This window comes from Anomaloglossus baeobatrachus, chromosome 9, assembly GCF_048569485.1.
Source record: "Anomaloglossus baeobatrachus isolate aAnoBae1 chromosome 9, aAnoBae1.hap1, whole genome shotgun sequence".
Lineage (NCBI taxonomy): Eukaryota > Metazoa > Chordata > Amphibia > Anura > Aromobatidae > Anomaloglossus > Anomaloglossus baeobatrachus.
The window spans coordinates 225,285,930-225,303,926 of record NC_134361.1 but is presented as its reverse complement, the minus strand read 5'-3'; the positions used below and the strand labels follow the sequence as shown (position 1 = coordinate 225,303,926).

General features: G+C 48.9%; 2 protein-coding genes across 2 annotated transcripts in view; both read right to left on the bottom strand.

Annotated features, from left to right (window-relative positions):
* The window catches only part of LOC142251654 (beta-1,4-galactosyltransferase galt-1-like), a 206,148-nt gene that overhangs the window by 27,895 nt on the left and 160,256 nt on the right, over positions 1–17,997 (bottom strand). The window lies entirely within an intron of this gene.
* The window catches only part of LOC142251653 (beta-1,4-galactosyltransferase galt-1-like), a 98,380-nt gene continuing 86,722 nt past the window's right edge, over positions 6,340–17,997 (bottom strand). Inside the window, exon 2 of the mRNA XM_075324656.1 lies at positions 6,340–9,484. Within this exon, the coding sequence (XP_075180771.1) occupies positions 8,158–9,465 (1,308 nt within the window). The 5' untranslated portion in view covers positions 9,466–9,484 and the 3' untranslated portion in view covers positions 6,340–8,157. The remainder of the gene's footprint in view (positions 9,485–17,997) is intronic.

Here is a 17,997-nt window from a genome sequence, read left to right as displayed (position 1 = left end):
TTAAATAGGCAGAGAGTTAGCAAAGGAAACGCCCATTGCACAACACACCTGGTCCAAGTCCAAACCATTCCTGGCCACAAGAGGGAGCCTCCCAGCAGCCAAAACATAACTAACATTCACAACACTCATCCACATCAGCCCCTCTCTCCTCCCCTCTCCTATGCACAGCTCCCAGGCTCTTTTCACCTATCTGAATAATCTCATTCAATCAAGCTCCAGGGACTTACACAAAAAGCCATGCCACAAGTCCAAAAATCATCTGATCTTTCTCCTTCTACTCCTACTTCTTTCAGGTGATATCTCTCCTAATCCCGGGCCACCCCATGCTAACTTTACCCCTCCCCCACCTCCCATAGAAACCCTGCTAACCTTATTAACATTAGTTGCACACCATCACTTCCCTCTTTTAATTGTGCTCTCTGGAATCCACGGTCTGTATGTAACAAGCTTCCTTACATCCAAAACTTCTTTCTCAATTACTCTCTTAATCTACTAGCCCTCACTGAGACCTGGATTCAGGATTCTGACACCACTTCCCCTGCTGCAATTTCTCATGGTGGTTTACACTTTTCCCATTCACCAAGACCTGGAAACAGACATGGTGGTGAAGTCGGCTTACTCCTGTCCCCACAATGCACTTTCCAGGTCATCCCCCCAGCTCCATCACTCTCATTCCCATCCTTTGAGGTCCACACCATCAGGCTCTTCCATCCCCTCTCCCTCAGAGTAGCTGTCATACACCGTCCCCCAGGCCCACCCACCCAGTTCCTTGACCACTTTTCAGCCTGGCTGCCGCACTTCATGTCCTCAGAATTACCAACCCTTATCCTAGGAGACTTTAACATATCCATGAACAGCCCCTCCTCCCCATCTGCATCCCAGCTTCTATCTCTCACCACCTCCCTTGGCCTCTCACAACTATCATCCTCGGAGACACATAAAGATGGTAACTCCCTTGACCTGGTCTTTATCCGCCTCTGCTCAATCTCTGACTTTGACAACTCACCTCTTCCCCTCTCTGACCACAACATCCTCTCCTTCAAGCTCACAAACCCTCGTCCGCCCCAGCACACTCCCACCAATCACACATTCAGAAACCTACAGGCCATCGATTCTCAGACACTTTCAGACTCTTTACACGCATCATTGTCCCCTATCTCCTCACTTTCCTGTCCTAATCTGGCTGTAAAGCACTACAATGACACACTCAGGAGTACACTAGACCAAGTAGCGCCCCTCACCCTCAGAAAGACCAAACACAGAGTAAACCAGCCTTGGCTCCCAGCACAAACTCTATTTCTTCAGCGATGCTCCAGGAGTGCCGAACGCCTATGGAGGAAAAACCGCACACCAGAAAACTTCATCCACTACAAGTTCATGTTAAGGACCTACAACTCTTCCCTTCACCTCGCCAAACAGACCTACTTCACCACCCTTATCTCCTCACTATCCAGCAATCCAAAAAAGCTCTTTGACACCTTTCACTCCCTCCTCAGTCCCAACGTACAGACCCCTGTCTTCACAGCCCTTCATGCTGATGACCTGGCCTCGTATTTCACAGAGAAAATAGAAAACATCCACCAAGAGATCAGCTCCCAGCCACCAAGTGTTGTGAATCCCATCCCTCGCCACATCCCATCCAGCTCACTTTCCACATTTGACCCAGTCACAGAGGAGGAAGTCTCCAGGCTCCTCTCTTCTTCTCGTCCTACCACTTGCCCTACTGATCCCTTTCCCTCACACCTACTCCAGTCCCTCTCTCTGGTTGTCACCACTCACCTAACTAAACTCTTCACTCTCTCTCTCTCTTCTGGTATCTTCCCTTCCTCCCTCAAACACTCTATCATTACTCCATTATTAAAAAAACCTTCTCTTGATCCGTCCTGCTGTAAGGGGTAGTCGGACCCCTGGTAGTGAAGGAACGTTTTTCCCCCCTGAAGACGCCACATAGTATGGTGGCAAATGTTAAATGTTAATGGTAAAATGTTACCTGTTGTTGTAGTGATTAAACAGTTTCCCCACTAGGTGCCAGTGTAGAGCAGTGGTTCCCCTGGTAACAGTGGCAGGGAAGGAAGGGAGGTCTCTGAAGGCAGAGCAGTGTGCAGAGAGAGGTGACTGGAGAAAGGAGTCTGAGGTGACGGGGCAGAGTGTGGAAGTGCTGCAGTGGCAGAAGAAGTGGAAGAGTCAAGACTAGTCCCAAAGCCGGTAGTGTGTATTACAGTGCAGTGCAGCTATCAGGGGGATAACAAGTGGCCCCTGCAGGCGAAGGGTAGTGCCCTGACAAAGACGTGAAGGTAAATGGAAACGGCCGTAGAAAACAAGTGAAGTAGTTCCCCCGCAAAGAAGTGGAGAGGTGAGAACTTATCCGGAGCCGGTAGTCTGTGCTAGATCTGCCCTATAGTAAATCCGGGTTCAGTGTGCAGCTACTAGGGGGTTAACGCATGTCCCCTGCAGGCGAGGGAAAGTTACCGGGGAAAGAGGAAACCGTCAGCAAGAAGTGTAACCTGTAAACCGATGTGACTTGATGCTGAAAGGTGTAAAGAGGAGTGGGAACTCATCCGGAACTGGTAGTGTGTGCTAGATCTGCCCTGCAGTAATTCAGGGTTCAGAGTACAGCTACTAGGGGGTTAACAAGTGTCCCCTGCAGGTGAAGGAGAGTGACCGTCAGCAAAAAGGGGAAACCGTCAGGAAGGAACGTAATCTGTAACGTTAAAGTGAAGTACTGAAGTAACTTGCTGCTGAGAAGTGTAACAGAAAATGGAAGCCTCGTTCAATAAAATGTTTCTTAGTTTACCAGCTGCCTGTCAGTGGCTCTTTTCTGTAACTGATGAAGGGGCTGGCGAGCCGAGGGAAAACGGCGTAACGGAGAACTCAGGTACCGGCACGAACGCGTCCCTGCCACCCACACTCTGCCCCACAAACAACACCCCTGTTTTAATAGTGACGGCCGGGCCGGGGGTCAGCCTGTCGCCCAAAGGGGCCACGACTACACCCCCTGAGGCGCCCCCTGCCCCCGTTACACTGCACAAGCAACTACAGACCAGTCTCCAATCTCCGCTTCATCTCCAAACTCTTGGAGCGCCTGGTCTATTCCCCCCTCACCCGCTACCTCTCCACTACTCTCTTCTAGATCCTTTACAGTCTGGCTTCTGCCCTTTACACTCAACAGAAACTGCCCTTGTCAAAGTGACCAATGACCTATTGACAGCAAAACGTAACGGTGACCACTCTCTGCTTATTCTTCTTGACCTTTCTGCTGCCTTCGACACTGTTGACCACCATCTCCTTCTCTCTATGCTCCATTATATTGGCCTAAAGGACACTGTGACCTCCAGGGTTCTCTTCCTATCTTTCTGTCCGTTCATTCAGTGTATCATTTGCTGGCTTCTCCTCTCCCTCTCACTGTTGGGGTCTCTCAAGGTTCAGTCCTTGGCCCTCTTCTTTTCTCCCTCTACACTGCCCCAATTGGACAGACCATCAGAAGATTTGGCTTTCAGTCCCATCTTTATGCTGATGACACACAGCTATACACCTCCTCCCCTGAGCTCACCCCCGCTGTACTACAGAACACAAGTGACTGCCTGACTGCAGTCTGCAATGTCATGTCTGCTCTCTATCTGAAACTTTACCTTTCCAAAACTGAACTTCTTCTTTTTCCTCCGTCCTCCAACCTTCCTAAACCTGACATCTCCCTCTCTGTGTGTGGCACAACGATAAGTCCTAGGCCGCAAGCCCACTGCCTGGGGGTTATACTTGACACTGATCTCTCCTTCACCTCCCACATACAATCTCTTGCCCGCTCCTGCCGCTTGCACCTCAAGAACATCTCTAGAATCCGCCCCTTTCTCACTATGGAAACGACAAAAACCCTCACCGTGGCCCTGATCCACTCTCGCCTTGACTACTGTAACTCTCTATTAATTGGTCTCCCCCTAACTAGACTCTTTCCTCTACAGTCCATCCTTAATGCAGCAGCCAGGGTCACCTATCTGGCTAACTGCTACTCGGATGCCTCTGCGCTGTGCCAGTCATTGCACTGGCTGCCCATATATCACAGGATCCAATTCACACTGCTTGTTCTCACCCACAAAGCTCTCCACAGTGCGGCACCCCCCTACATCTCCACCCTCCTCTCTGTCTATCACCACAAAGCTCTCCACAGAGCGGCACCCCCTACATCTCCCCCTCCTCTCTGTCTATCACCACGAAGCTCTCCACAGTGCGGCACCCCCTACATCTCCCCCTCCTCTCTATCACCACAAAGCTCTCCACAGTGCGGCACCCCCTACATCTCCCCCTCCTCTCTATCACCACAAAGCTCTCCACAGTGCGGCACCCCCTACATCTCCACCCTCCTCTCTGTCTATCACCACAAAGCTCTCCACAGTGCGGCACCCCCCTACATCTCCACCCTCCTCTCTGTCTATCACCACAAAGCTCTCCACAGTGCGGCACCCCCTACATCTCCCCCTCCTCTCTATCACCACAAAGCTCTCCACAGTGCGGCACCCCCTACATCTCCACCCTCCTCTATCACCACAAAGCTCTCCACAGTGCGGCACCCTCTACATCTCCACAGTCATCTATCACCACAAAGCTCTCCACAGTGCAGCACCCCCTACATCTCCACTCTCCTCTCTATCACCACAAAGCTCTCCACAGTGCAGCACCCCCTACATCTCCTCCTCCTCTCTGTCTATCACCACAAAGCTCTCCACAGTGCAGCACCCCCTACATCTCCTCCTCCTCTCTGTCTATCACCACAAAGTTCTCCACAGTGCAGCACCCCCTACATCTCCTCCTCCTCTCTGTCTATCACCACAAAGTTCTCCACAGTGCAGCACCCCCTACATCTCCAGCCTCCTCTCTGTCTATCACCACAAAGCTCTCCACAGTGCAGCACCCCCTACATCTCCTCCTCCTCTCTGTCTATCACCACAAAGCTCTCCACAGTGCAGCACCCCCTACATCTCCTCCTCCTCTCTGTCTATCACCACACCCGTTCTCTACGCTCTGCAAGCGACTTTCGACTAACATCCACACTAATTCAAACCTCCCACTCCCAGATCCAAGACTTCTTCCGAGCTGCACCAATCCTCTGGAACGCTCTACCCCAAGAAGTTAGGACAAATCACAACTTAGTTTCAGATGCACCCTAAAGACGCATCTTTTTAGGGCGGCCTATCACACTACCTAATCAGATTCGATTCACATAGTCCCTCTACAACTTCTCACAACATAACTCCACATCAAACTCCATGGCACCCAAAGGCATCTCAAGGCTCGGGCCCACTGTTCCAGGAAACCACTATCTAGCCCCCATTTCCGTGAGATGGCTGGATTGTCATTGTAAATAAGCACTCGTACCTTGTCCCCCGCCCCATCTCATTGTAGATTGTAAGCTCTCACGAGCAGGGTTGTGTTTTTTCTTTTTTTTCCTCTAAAAATTGTATTTCTATAACTGTTACTTGTTTGTATATGATCCTCCTGAATTGTAAAGCGCTGCGGAATATGTTGGCGCTATAGAAATAAAGATTATTATTATTATTATTATTATTATTATTAAAATTGAGCTCTTTGGATGGCATAATACACACCATGTTTGGAGACCAAAAGGCAAATCATCCCAAAAGCACCAATAATAGTGACGTGAGAAGGTGGGCACATCATGGTGTGCAGCTGTTTTTCACCATACGGCACTGGAAAACTTCATATAATTGGAGAAAGGATGAACGGACAAATGTACTGAGACATTCGTGATAAACATCTGCTGTCATCAACCAGCCAAACACTCAGCCAAGGAAACTCTCAACTGATTTAAGACAAAAAATAAATCTGCTAGAATGGCCGAGCCGATCACCGGAGCTAAATCCAATAAAAAAAATCATGAAAGGAACAAAAGTTCAGAGTCCATAGAAGAAGCCGGGACCTTCAGGATGTGAAGAGTGTTTGTGTGGAAGTATGGGCCAAAATCCTGAGCAATGCACACGACTAGTGTCTCCATACAGAAGGCGCCTGGAAGCTTCATCACCAGCAAAGGCTTTTTTTTTTACAAAGTATTAAATACATTTCAGTAACACTTTCAACACTTTTTACCCTATGTCATTTCTCATTAGACAACTTAATTTTTGGACATCTACAGTTTGATTTCTTTGCCTGTATGGATTGGGTGATAAATTCATGCCAATACCACCTTTATAATGATACAGTGCCTTGCGAAAGTATTCGGTCCCCTTGAATTTTTCAACCTTTTTCCACATTTCAGGCTTCAAACATAAAAATAAAAAAATTTAAATTTAATGGTGAAAAATCAACAACAAGTGACACAATTGTGAAGGTGAACGATATTTATTGCTTATTTTAAATTTTTGTAAAAACTAAAAGACTGAAAACTCACTCCAGAAGTTGATTGAGGATCTCTGAATGATCCAATATTGTCCTAAATGACTGATGATGATAAATATAAGCCCCTGTGTGTAATCAAGTCTCCGTATAATGCCCCTGCTCTGTGATAGTCTCAGTGTTCTGTGTAAAGCGCAGAGAGCATCATGAAGACCAAGGAACACAACAGGCAGGTCCAGGATACTGTTGTGGAGATGTTTAAAGCCAGATTTGGTTACAAAAAGATTTCCACAACTTTAAACATCCCAAGGAGCACTGTGCAAGCGATCATATTGTAATGGAAGGAGCATCATACCACTGCAAATCTACCAAGACCCGGCCGTCCATCCAAACTATCATCTCACACAAGGAGAAGACTGATCAGAGATGCAGCCAAGAGGCCCATGATCCCTCTGGATGATCTGCAGAGATCTACAGCTGAGGTGGGAGAGTCTGTCCATAGGACAACAATCAGCCGTACACTGCACAAATCTGGCCTTTATGGAAGAGAGGCAAGAAGAAAGCCATTTCTCAAAGATATCCATAAAAAGTGTGGTTTAAAATTTGCCACAAGCCACCTGGAGACACCAAACATTTGGAAGAAGGTGCTCTGGTCAGATTAAACCAAAATCAAACTATTTGGGCACACTGCCAAATGATACGTTTGGCGTAAAAGCAACACAGCTCATCACCCTGAAAACACCATCCCCACTGTTAAACATGGTGGTGGCAGCATCATGCTTTGGGCCTGCTTTTCTTCAGCAGGGACAGGGAAGATGGTTAAAATTGATGGGAAGATGGATGGAGCCAAATACAGGACCATTCTTGAAGAAAACCTGTTGGAGTCTGCAAAAGACCTGAGGCTGGGACGGAGATTTGTCTTCCAACAAGGCAATGATCCCAAACATAAAGCAAAATCTACAATGGAATGGTTCACAAATAACCGTATCCAGGTGTTAGAATGGCCAAGTCACAGTCCAGACCTGAACCCAATCGAGAATCTGTGGAAAGAGCTGAAAACTGCTGTTTACAAACGCTCTCCATCCAACCTCACTCAGCTCCAGCTGTTTACACCTCCTGTATATAATTATTTACATTTTATAATCACCGGTCCTACCTCAAAACATGCTTCCTTGTTGAGCAACACATAGTATCTAAACACAAAACAATTATTGCACAGGTACAACACTAGTCATGTGTAAGATATGCCAGAACTATGGAACAATTAGCAATTCTACCCCATTGTAGCATCCTGCTGATTTCAGAGGGACTGATCAATCTAACATGCATGGGGGGCTCCTGACTGCCCCATAACGAGGAAGGAAGGCCTAGTCATGTTATATTTAAAAATCAAGATGTGTACTGTACGGCAGTGATTTATTTATCTTCCCATTGAAAACATATGCATGTAACCCCTTCAGATATTTTTCCCCATCGGCAATCAATAAAGCACCTCTTGACTAGTAGGCTGCTACGCCGATATCTGTGCATAGGGTCTCAGTACCTACTATTCAGTACTGGAGATGTCACAGTGCTCTGGTCCAAACTATCAATGTGATTGGTTGACTGTGGTCCTGCAAAACATTTTGCCCCATTCTATATAAAACATAATAAAACCACAAAGTTGTATAAATCAACAAAACCAAATATACACCAATAAACCAAACAACTAATAATGCAAAACGATGAACCTCTGTCAACCTCTTTGCTTCCTAATAACTTAGTTTTTCGGCCCAATGACATTTGTGGCTTCCAAAACATGTTTGGTTCGTTTCATCACTGGAAAGATATTTGACCGAGAACTTTATTAACATTTCTGATTAGAGAGGCATTGTGTTTCCATATAGTCTTGTCTGTTATTAACGAGGTCTTTGGTAAGTCCTTCTGAAGAGGTCCTCTGCAGTGGTAAACCAGGGCTGTTTCCAATGGGACTTCCACGTGGCCACCATAACCCTTCAAAACGGAGTGAACAGATGTTTGGATGACCTTCCGGGGATCCAGAATCATCTTCCGAGCATTGAACAAATGTGGTCTGAGTGGTTCCCGTTGGACATACTGAAGAATGTTATATCCCGGGACGTCTTTCCATGACAAGGTATTAGAGAAACTTACGTTAATGGACGCCGTCTGAGGAAAAATATGATTTTCAAAGAGGAAAATGCCAACATTCGGCTTCTGTTGTTGAAGGCTTTTCATCATGGTGTCCCAGGACGTGTGTGAGAACGGTAAAATGATCTCATCAATATCATTAAGTAGCACAAATTTAGTCCGGTACATATTCCTATAAATACAGTCATTGAGTGTTGCCAGCTGACCGTAATAACCTATATCTTTTGGATCTACGGCATAACGAAATCTCTTGCCAGGCCTGAGATGACGCTCGATCGGCCAATCTACCACCTCTACGATTCCTCTTGCAATATAATACTGGATAGCTTTTTGTATTTGTGGGCTGCAATGGTTAAGGTAGATCATGACCCGTTGTGCCCCCAGGATCTGGTACATCTCCATGGTCTGAATGAATTGTAAGACATTACTGTAATTCCCAAACATGGTGGAAATGCAGACCGTAAAATTGGCCGAAAATGGTTCCACCTCTCGGTTTTGGATTTGGAATAGAGGTAGTTGCGTCATTTCTCCTGAAGGAGTGGTGTGGACCGATAAATACTGAGCATGGCAGCCTGGTGGCTCCTCACATAGAAGGTCCGTTGTGACGTAGGGAAAGCCAAAGCGGTCACTGTGCATATCTATGAGCGCCCTGGAGACCTTGACACGGTTGTCACTCGAGCAGCAGAAGTAGCAGTACAGCTCCTTCACCTCTTGATGGTGGATAATGCTGAGGATCCGCACCATTGAAGGCTTATTGCTATCTCTGTTGTCATAGTACGGTGATATGATGAACGTCCGGTTGTCTTCCAGCGCTGTAATGGTATCTGTGCTGAGTTTGGCCTCACAACATGAGCACTCAGCCCTTTCTTCCACAGATGGAGTGATCAGATCTTTCCTCCTCAAAATAACAGGCAAAAAGCCAAACGTTATTACTAACGAGACACATAATAAGATCCTCCTCTTGTATCTGTGCATTGTATCAGAGTCCCAGACACTTTAGGAGACAAAAAGAAAATGGGACAAGATTAATATAAAATATAATAAACATAAATTCACCTTATCAGACAAGGAAAGGTAGGATTACTTAAAGATAAACATATTTTACTTCTCAGCAGTCTCATTATCACCATAGACATGTAACACCTTTATATAGTTAACACAGGATCCCCCATTCTCAATTTGTGATGTCACAGATCATCCTCGTCACCCTTCCCTGTGTGACGCCCCTGAACTAGTCAGGGTGTCACAGGGTACTGCAATCCTTTCTCTTTTGGTGTAGGGCTCAACCCCCCATGGTTCTGGGATCCTAACTGTTGGTATTGCTCCATCAGCATTCAAATCCTAGTCACACCTCACACCACACCCTGTCAGGCACACCAGTGGTTGCTCTAGCGGGAACAGGGCCACCCGCCTAGAGGTCAGACAGACTGGTGGGAGGGAGGAAGTCAGTGAGAGGAAGTGGAGAGCAAAGCAGAGCTTAGAGGCAGAACAGTAGTAGCCCCCAAAGAGTGAGGAGCTGGGAGTTAGAGCTCCCTGGGGACTTTTGGCTAGGTCGCAGACGGTGGTCTGGGACCAAAGAAGTCGGAGACCCGGTCTCAGGGTATTGGAGAAAGGTGCCAGGCATAGTTTTGGAGAACGGTTGGCACCAGAGTACCTAGTAACCAAACCGGTTCCGAGCACGGCAGGGTACTGGACCCTAGATCAGGGAGTAGCTTCACGCAACCTGATAATTAACCGGTGGAGGATAGTCTCTTTATGAACTTTCACCAAGAGCTCAGAGATCGAAGGCATCAACACAAAGAGGGGGATAGGGCTTTCCAGCTTATGCGGCCCACTGAAATCCCAAGTGTCAGCCATCGAGAGCACAGCTCCCCTACTTAACAGTGGGGAGAGGGACCCCGACAGGTTCAAGCAGAGGGCTCACTCAGAACATCTAAAATACAGTGCATGGAGGCAAGGTACAGACCATCAGCAATACCAACGGGAGCGGACTCCCGGACGAGCTCGCCTGAAGTGGCAGCGGCACCCAGAGACTTGGTTTACTGCTGTGTCAGAGTCTGCTTTGTGGTCGCATCACTACCAACACTGCCTGAGTGAGTACGCTGTCCTCCCCTGCTTCAAACCTGTACCACGCTCCACTATTCTCCATCATCCAGAGTCCAGGAGCCTCCCCTACCCGTGGAGGGAACGTCATCTGGCTGCCCCACTCCATCGCCCCCGAGTACTCCCGTCGGCAGCGGCGGTACTCCCCTTACCGCGAACCACGGGTGGCGTCACAAACTCTCACTCCCCTGTAAATACCCCCTTTATATTTGAAGTGGAAGTAAACCCCCGGGTGCGGAGACCCTCGAGCCACAGCAACCCCCGGATCTGAGCGGTTAGACCGCTGCAGGGGCGGCACACCTGCACAATGACTTCTGTACAGGTCACTGAGCATGCCCATAGCCAGTGGCATAACTAGAGCCTGATGGGCCCCGGGGCGGAGTTTGAGCCTGGCCCCCCCCCCATATGTTCTTCAGATATATGGGCCATTGTAGCATTCTAATGCCTATAAAGACATACAAGTTTTCCCCCCTCCCTCTTCGTTGTGTAATAATGTCTCCTATTCTGTGCTCATGTCCCCCATCCTGGGCCACTTCCTGGTGAATTAGTCCCCCATCCTGGTAAATATGTCCCCCATCCTGGTATATAGCCCCCTCTTCCTGGTATATAGCTCATCTGTACAGGTCACAGAGAATTCCCACAGCATTCCTCCATAGAAGTCAATGGATATCTCCGCACTTTTGTTCTAATGGTGCATGTGTGGCTACTGTAAAACCTATTTCTAAGTGCTGTTATCAGTTGATCAGGCCAAATGCTGTTACAATGAATCAATTAGAGAGAAAAAAAATCTACAATCAGAAAATAAAAACATACAATACATTTTTATTATATTAACACCAATATATTCCATAGAGGGGACTGCTTGCAAACGTCTATGAAGAAATACGGGTATATTAAAATAACGCTGCATGAACCAGTCACCGGCCAGTATCTGTATGGGTTCAGGTACAAAGTGCTACCGAGTTCATAGAAGAGAGAACAGGGGATAGTGAGATTAGTGAGGTGATAGGCCAATCTAAAGAAATGTGTTTTCAGGACACACATTAAACTGTGTATATAGGGAAATAATCAGATGATCTGAGGTAGCGCATTCCAGAAAACGGGTGCACCATGAGAGAAGTCCCGAAGACAGGAGTACAACAATCACAGCAGACTGGTCACATGCCTATGATGTCATGGAAAGTCTTTTAGTCAGTGGTTTTTACCGTGGGGCACAGCAATGATCGGAAGCAGAAGCGGCTGGGAACCAGTTTACAGGACGTGTCACGGGACCTGTAAGTATGATCATAATGATTTTTAATAATGTGCTTTTTTTTTTTTTTTACAGCCCCTGGACCTGAACTGTAACACGATCTTCCCAGGAAAGTTCGTGTTCGGGATCGTGTATACAATCACTTTGTGTTCGGTACCAACCCTGAACTTTACAGTTTGGGATTGCCCATCACTAGATGTTAGTCTTTAGTTCATTAGTGAAACGGAGAGGACGGCTGGGGTGGTAGGGAGAGATGAAGGAGGAGATGTAGGGTGGAGCAGAACTGTGGACAGCTTTATGGGTGAGAGTGATCAGTTTATATTGGATTCTCTAGCGGATGGGCAACCAGTGCAATGGCTGGCACAAGGAGGAGGCATCGGTGTAGCAGCTGGAGAGAAATATTGTCCTGGCTGTTGCATTTATGATAGATTGGGGAGGGGAGAGTTTAGTGAGAGGGAGACCGATTAGTAGAGAGTTGCAATAGTCCAGACGAGAATGAATGAGAGCGACATTAAGAACTTTTGTAGTGTCAAAGGCAAGTAAAGGTCAATTAATAGGTGTTTTTGAGGTGCAGGCGACATAAGCGAGCGAGTGATCGAATATGGGGAGAGAAGGAAAGATCTGACTCAAATATAAGCCCAAGTGAGTGTGCCGCTTAGTTATAGTAGATCCGCAAACAGAAATGACAATTACAGGTTTCGGTAGGTGAGTAGAGGGAGGGAGCACAAGAGGTTCAGATTATGACAGATTCAGTTTTAGATAGAGGAGGACATGATGTTAGAGACAGGGGACAATCACTGGTATTTTGTGGTAGTGCAGGGTTGATGTCAGGAGATGATGTGTATAATTGTGTTTATGTATAATTTAGTGTCATCAGTACACAGATGGTACCGAAAACCGAATCTACTGATGGTTTGTTCAATAGGGGTGTATCGCCCAGGGAAGGGGGTACTCGGTCCCGGGTGGTTGCAAACGGGAATTTCACTTCAGGTGGCTGTTGCCCGGTCCCGTGCCCTGTGGATGCTTAATCTCTCTGTAGATTGAGTCCCCGTAGCGTGGAGCGTTTGGGAACCCCAACTGTTCCTTTTGGGGTACAGTCTCCTTCTCCCTACGGCGGGCAGTGTGGACCCTGAGGGGAGGTAAGTGTCCGAACCCCGATCCTAGTTAACTGCTGATGCCTCCGGATTATTTGGTTCTATGAAGTCCGTGAAGGTGTCCTCACCGTGCAGCTATTTGCCAAATCGTTTGAAACTTGACATTTGACCTAGGGCCCTGTGCCCCGTGCGTGCTCAGGTCCCAGCGGTATCTCGGTACCCGTCCTGGCGGCCTCTCTCCTGTGCCCCCGGGGTCACCGTTACACGGACCCAGCTCAGGCACGTCCGCACACCTCTCCTGTGTGCTCCCCTCTTCTCGACTCCTCTCAGACTCACTACAGACTGACTGACCCCTCCCACCAGGCTGGCTATACCCAGGGACTCGTTCCCATGGCGACCATCCCCTTACATGGTTAACCCTTTATGCCCAGTGTGGAGAGGAGAACTAGGATTTTGATGTGTGTTGGTGGAATCGGCACTGGTACTCCAGGTCCCAGGTGGTAGGTCCTGCATCCCCTAGGATGCAGTTCCTTGTAGTGCCCTGAGGATCTCAGGGGCGCTACAGGGGCAGTGTATAGAGAGAAAAGGAAAAGGCCTAGGACTGAACCCTGACAGAGAGGGGAAGAGGAGAGGAAGATAAGCGGGCAAAAGAGAGTGAAGGAGCGGTCAGAGAGGTAGGAGAACAACCAAGAGTCCTTGAGCCCGATAGAGCAGAACATAGTGAGAAGGAGCTGGTGATCCATTTTGTTCAATGCAGCAGAGATCGAGGAGAATCAGTAGGGAGTAGTGGCCATTAGATTCAGCTCTTAGTAGATCATTAGAGACTTTAGTAAGTGCAATTTCAGTAGAGTGTTAGGGGTACTTTGCACGTTGCGACATTGCTAGCATCGGCTAGCGATGCCGAGCGCGATAGTATCGGCCCCGTCGCACATGCGATATCTTGTGATAGCTGCCGTAGCGAACATTATCGCTACGGCAGCTTCACATGCACTCACCTGCCCTGCGACGTCGCTCTGGCTGGCGACCCGCCTCCTTCCTAAGGGGGCGGTTCGTGCGGCATCCCAGCGACATCACACGGCAGGCGGCCAATAGAAGCGGAGGGGCGGAGATGAGCGGGACGTAAACATCCCGCCCACCTCTTTCCTTCCTTATTGCCGGTGGACGCAGGTAAGGAGATGTTCCTCGCTCCTGCGGCTTCACACACAGCGTTGTGTGCTGCCTGCTGGAATGAGGAACCACATCGTATCTCCTATTGGTGCGACATTATGAAAATGACCGACGCTACACAGATCGCCGATTTTCGATGCTTTTGCGATCGTTTATCGGCGCATATAGGCTTTACACGTTGCGACGTCGTTAGCGGCGCCGGATGTGTGTCACTTTCGATTTGACCCCGACGATATCGCAGTAGCGATGTCGCAACGTGCAAAGTACCCCTAAGGGGCGGAAACCGAATTGTAAAGTTTCGGGAAGATAATTATCTGAGAGATAACGGATTACATGGGACTGGACCAAGTGTTCCAGAATTTTAGAGATGAAGCTGAAATTAGAGACAGGTCTGTAGTTAGCAGCGCAGTTCTGGTGAGGGATGTTTTATTGTTAATGGGTTAATAATGACATGTTTAAAAGGAGGAGGGAAAGATACTGGAAGAAAGACAGAGGTTAAATATTTTAGTAAGGTAGTTAGTGATAGATAGTTAACATGTGCAAAACATCCCAGGTAAAAGTATAAGATTTACTAGGTATCCATTAAAAGAGGAAAAAAGAAGGACATATGTTAAAAAGTTGGTACAGGTCAAGGAAAAACATTATATATATATATATATATATATATATATATATATATATATATATATATATATATATCTATATATATAATTGCCTTATTCTGTCTGTCTGTCTGTCTGTCTATCTGTCTGTCTGTCTGTCATGCTCCAAAATTGTGTCCTTACGGTGACACAAAGCTGATTGGCCGCTGGGCTCGCCATGGCCCCGCCCCCCCACACGGATTGGCCGCTCGCCCAGGCTGCGCCCCCACACGGATTGGCCAGCCGCTCGCCCAGGCTCCACCCCCCCCACAGATTGGCCTCTCGCCCCGGCACCCTGCAGGCATTGGCAATTCAGCCACGCCACGCCCCGCCCCCCTCACGCAATGCACGTTAGCTCTGGCCCCACCCCCTCCCTCCCCCCGCGCATTTCTCTAACTGACACGGCTGTCACGGAGGTGAGTACGGTACTCCCTATCCCCCCCCAACCCCCCCCCCCCCCCCGGCCCCCGCTCCCAAAGGGGTGGTGTGGATACTCGCATGGTTACAAGCGCTGTCACGGAGGTGAGTACTGTACTCCCTCCCCCTCCCCCGGCCCCCGCTCCCACGGCAGTGGTGGGAGTGGTGTGGATACGTTGGTAACCATGCTCGCATGGTTACAAGCCCATCAAGGTCCTGCTGCGCCGGAAAGTCCACACGCACACACACAAACATACACACACATCAGATCACACTCACACTCACTCTCATACACACCTCACACACACCTCACATCGCATCCACATACTCACGACATCCTGGGATATCGCTTGCTTCTTGGCGGCGAAAATGTGCTGTTGTGATCTTCCAGGACCTGACGGAGGATCACATGGCCAGAAGCATGTGATATCCCCGGATGTTGTGAGTATGAGCGCGTAAGTGCGATATCGTCAGTGTCTGTGTGTGTGAGTGGATGCGATCGGGTGTGTGTGAGTGGATGCGATCGGGTGTGTGTGAGTGGATGCGATCGGGTGTGTGTGAGTGGATGCGATCGGGTGTGTGTGTGAGTGGATGCGATCGGGTGTGTGTGTGAGTGGATGCGATCGGGTGTGTGTGAGTGGATGCGATCGGGTGTGTGTGAGTGGATGCGATCGGGTGTGTGTGTGAGTGGATGCGATCGGGTGTGTGTGTGAGTGGATGCGATCGGGTGTGTGTGTGAGTGGATGCGATCGGGTGTGTGTGTGAGTGGATGCGATCGGGTGTGTGTGTGAGTGGATGCGATCGGGTGTGTGTGTGAGTGCATGCGATCGGGTGTGTGAGTGTCGGCAGAGGAGCAGGGCGTGCTGGAGGAGGCTGGGAGCAGAGAGGCTGATCATGGGGAAGAGGGAAATGCTGATGCTGAAGGAGGCTGGGATGGGAAGGCTGGGAAGAAGGAGGCTGGGAGGAGAGAGGCTGATCCTAGGGAAGGCTGGGGAGAGGAGGCTGATGCTGAGGGAGGCTGGAAGGAGAGAGGCTGATGCTGAGGGAGGCTGGGACGAGGGAGGCTGATGCTTAGGGAAGCTGATGCTGGAGGAGGCTGGAAGAACAGAGGCTGATGCTGGTAGAGGCTGATGCTTGGGGAAGCTGATGCTGGGGGAGACTGGGAGAGGAAGGCTGATGCTGAGGGAGGCTGGGAGGGGGAGGCTGGGAGGAAGGAGGCTGGGAGGAGAGAGGCTGATCCTTGGGAAGGCTGGGAAAGGGAGGCTGATGCTGAGGGAGGCTGGAAGGAGAGAGCCTGATGCTAGGGACAGAGACGCTGATGCTGGGAGGAGAGAGGCTGATGCTGCGGGCAGAGAGGCTGATGATGCGGGTAGAGAGGCTGATGCTGGCGCAGCATGGCGGATGTAGCACGTTTGGTAATACGCAGCATGGCGGATGGAGCACGTTTCGGAGTGCGCAGCATGGCGGATGGAGTACGTTTGGGAGTGCGCAGCATGGCGGATGGAGCACGTTTGGGAGTGCGCAGCATGGCGGATGGAGCACGTTTGGGAGTGCGCAGCATGGCGGATGCAGCACGATGGCGAGTGCGGAGTATGGCGGATGGAGCATGTTTGGGAGTGCGCAGCATAGCGGATGGACCAAGTTTGGGAGTGCGCAGCATGGCGGATGGAGCACGTTTGAGAGTGCGCAGCATGGGAGATGGAGCACGATGGGAGGTGCGCAGCATAGGGGATGGAGCACGATAAGGAGTGCACTGGAGCACGTTTGGGAGTGCGCAGCATGGCGGATGGAGCACGTTTGGGAGTGCGCAGGATGGGAGATGTAGCACGATGGGGGGTGCGCAGCATAGGGGATGGAGCACGATGGAGAGTGCACACCTCCCCCCAACACACACACACGCGCGCGCGCGCACTGCACAACACAACACACCACACACACACACTGGAAACCACAAACAACTGCCCTACACAGACACCCACACACAGACAACGCTGCACACACAAATATACGGATAACAGAGAGAATAGCGGAGATGGGTTTTATAAACCGCGCCAGAGATCCAGATGTAAACTTGATCAATGTACACTTTATTTCGGCATAGGTCTACGCGTTTCTGGGGTCTCAGTCCCCTTCTTCAGGACCAGCAAGCACAAGATACAAAGAATCTTTGTATCTTTGTATCTTGTGCTTGCTGGTCCTGAAGAAGGGGGCTGAGACCCCAGAAACGCGTAGACCTATGCCGAAATAAAGTGTACATTGATCAAGTTTACATCTGGATCTCTGGCGCGGTTTATAAAACCCATCTCCGCTATTCTCTCTGTTATCTGCCAATCGGGGTGCTGCTGCCTTTGATCAACATATGCGGTTACAGGAGTTGTGCCTTTCACAACTCTAACAGGTGAGTAGGATTACTCTTATTACACCCCCTGTTATCAGGGTAAGACCCTATGCGCTTTTTGCCCACAGGTTTCCTGCTTATGCACACAAATATACGCACATACTGCACATATATATAACAAAAATCATACATGAACTACACAATACGTAAATTCTAGAATACCCGATGCGTAGAATCGGGCCACCTTCTAGTATATATATATATATTTTGAGGGGATGATATAAGAGTAAAGGGATACCATAACAGAAGGAAAAAAAGGATGATTATCTACCCTGAAAAACCCTTATGCTGATAAGTCTTTGGCTTTACCCAGAAAGAAACGAGATAGGATGATGAAACGTTACATTTATTCCACATACTCTGGATTGAGGACAACACACTTCTTACATCGGTATTCCAAGTTCTGTAAGCCTAGCAAAAAGAAGGATTTCGGTT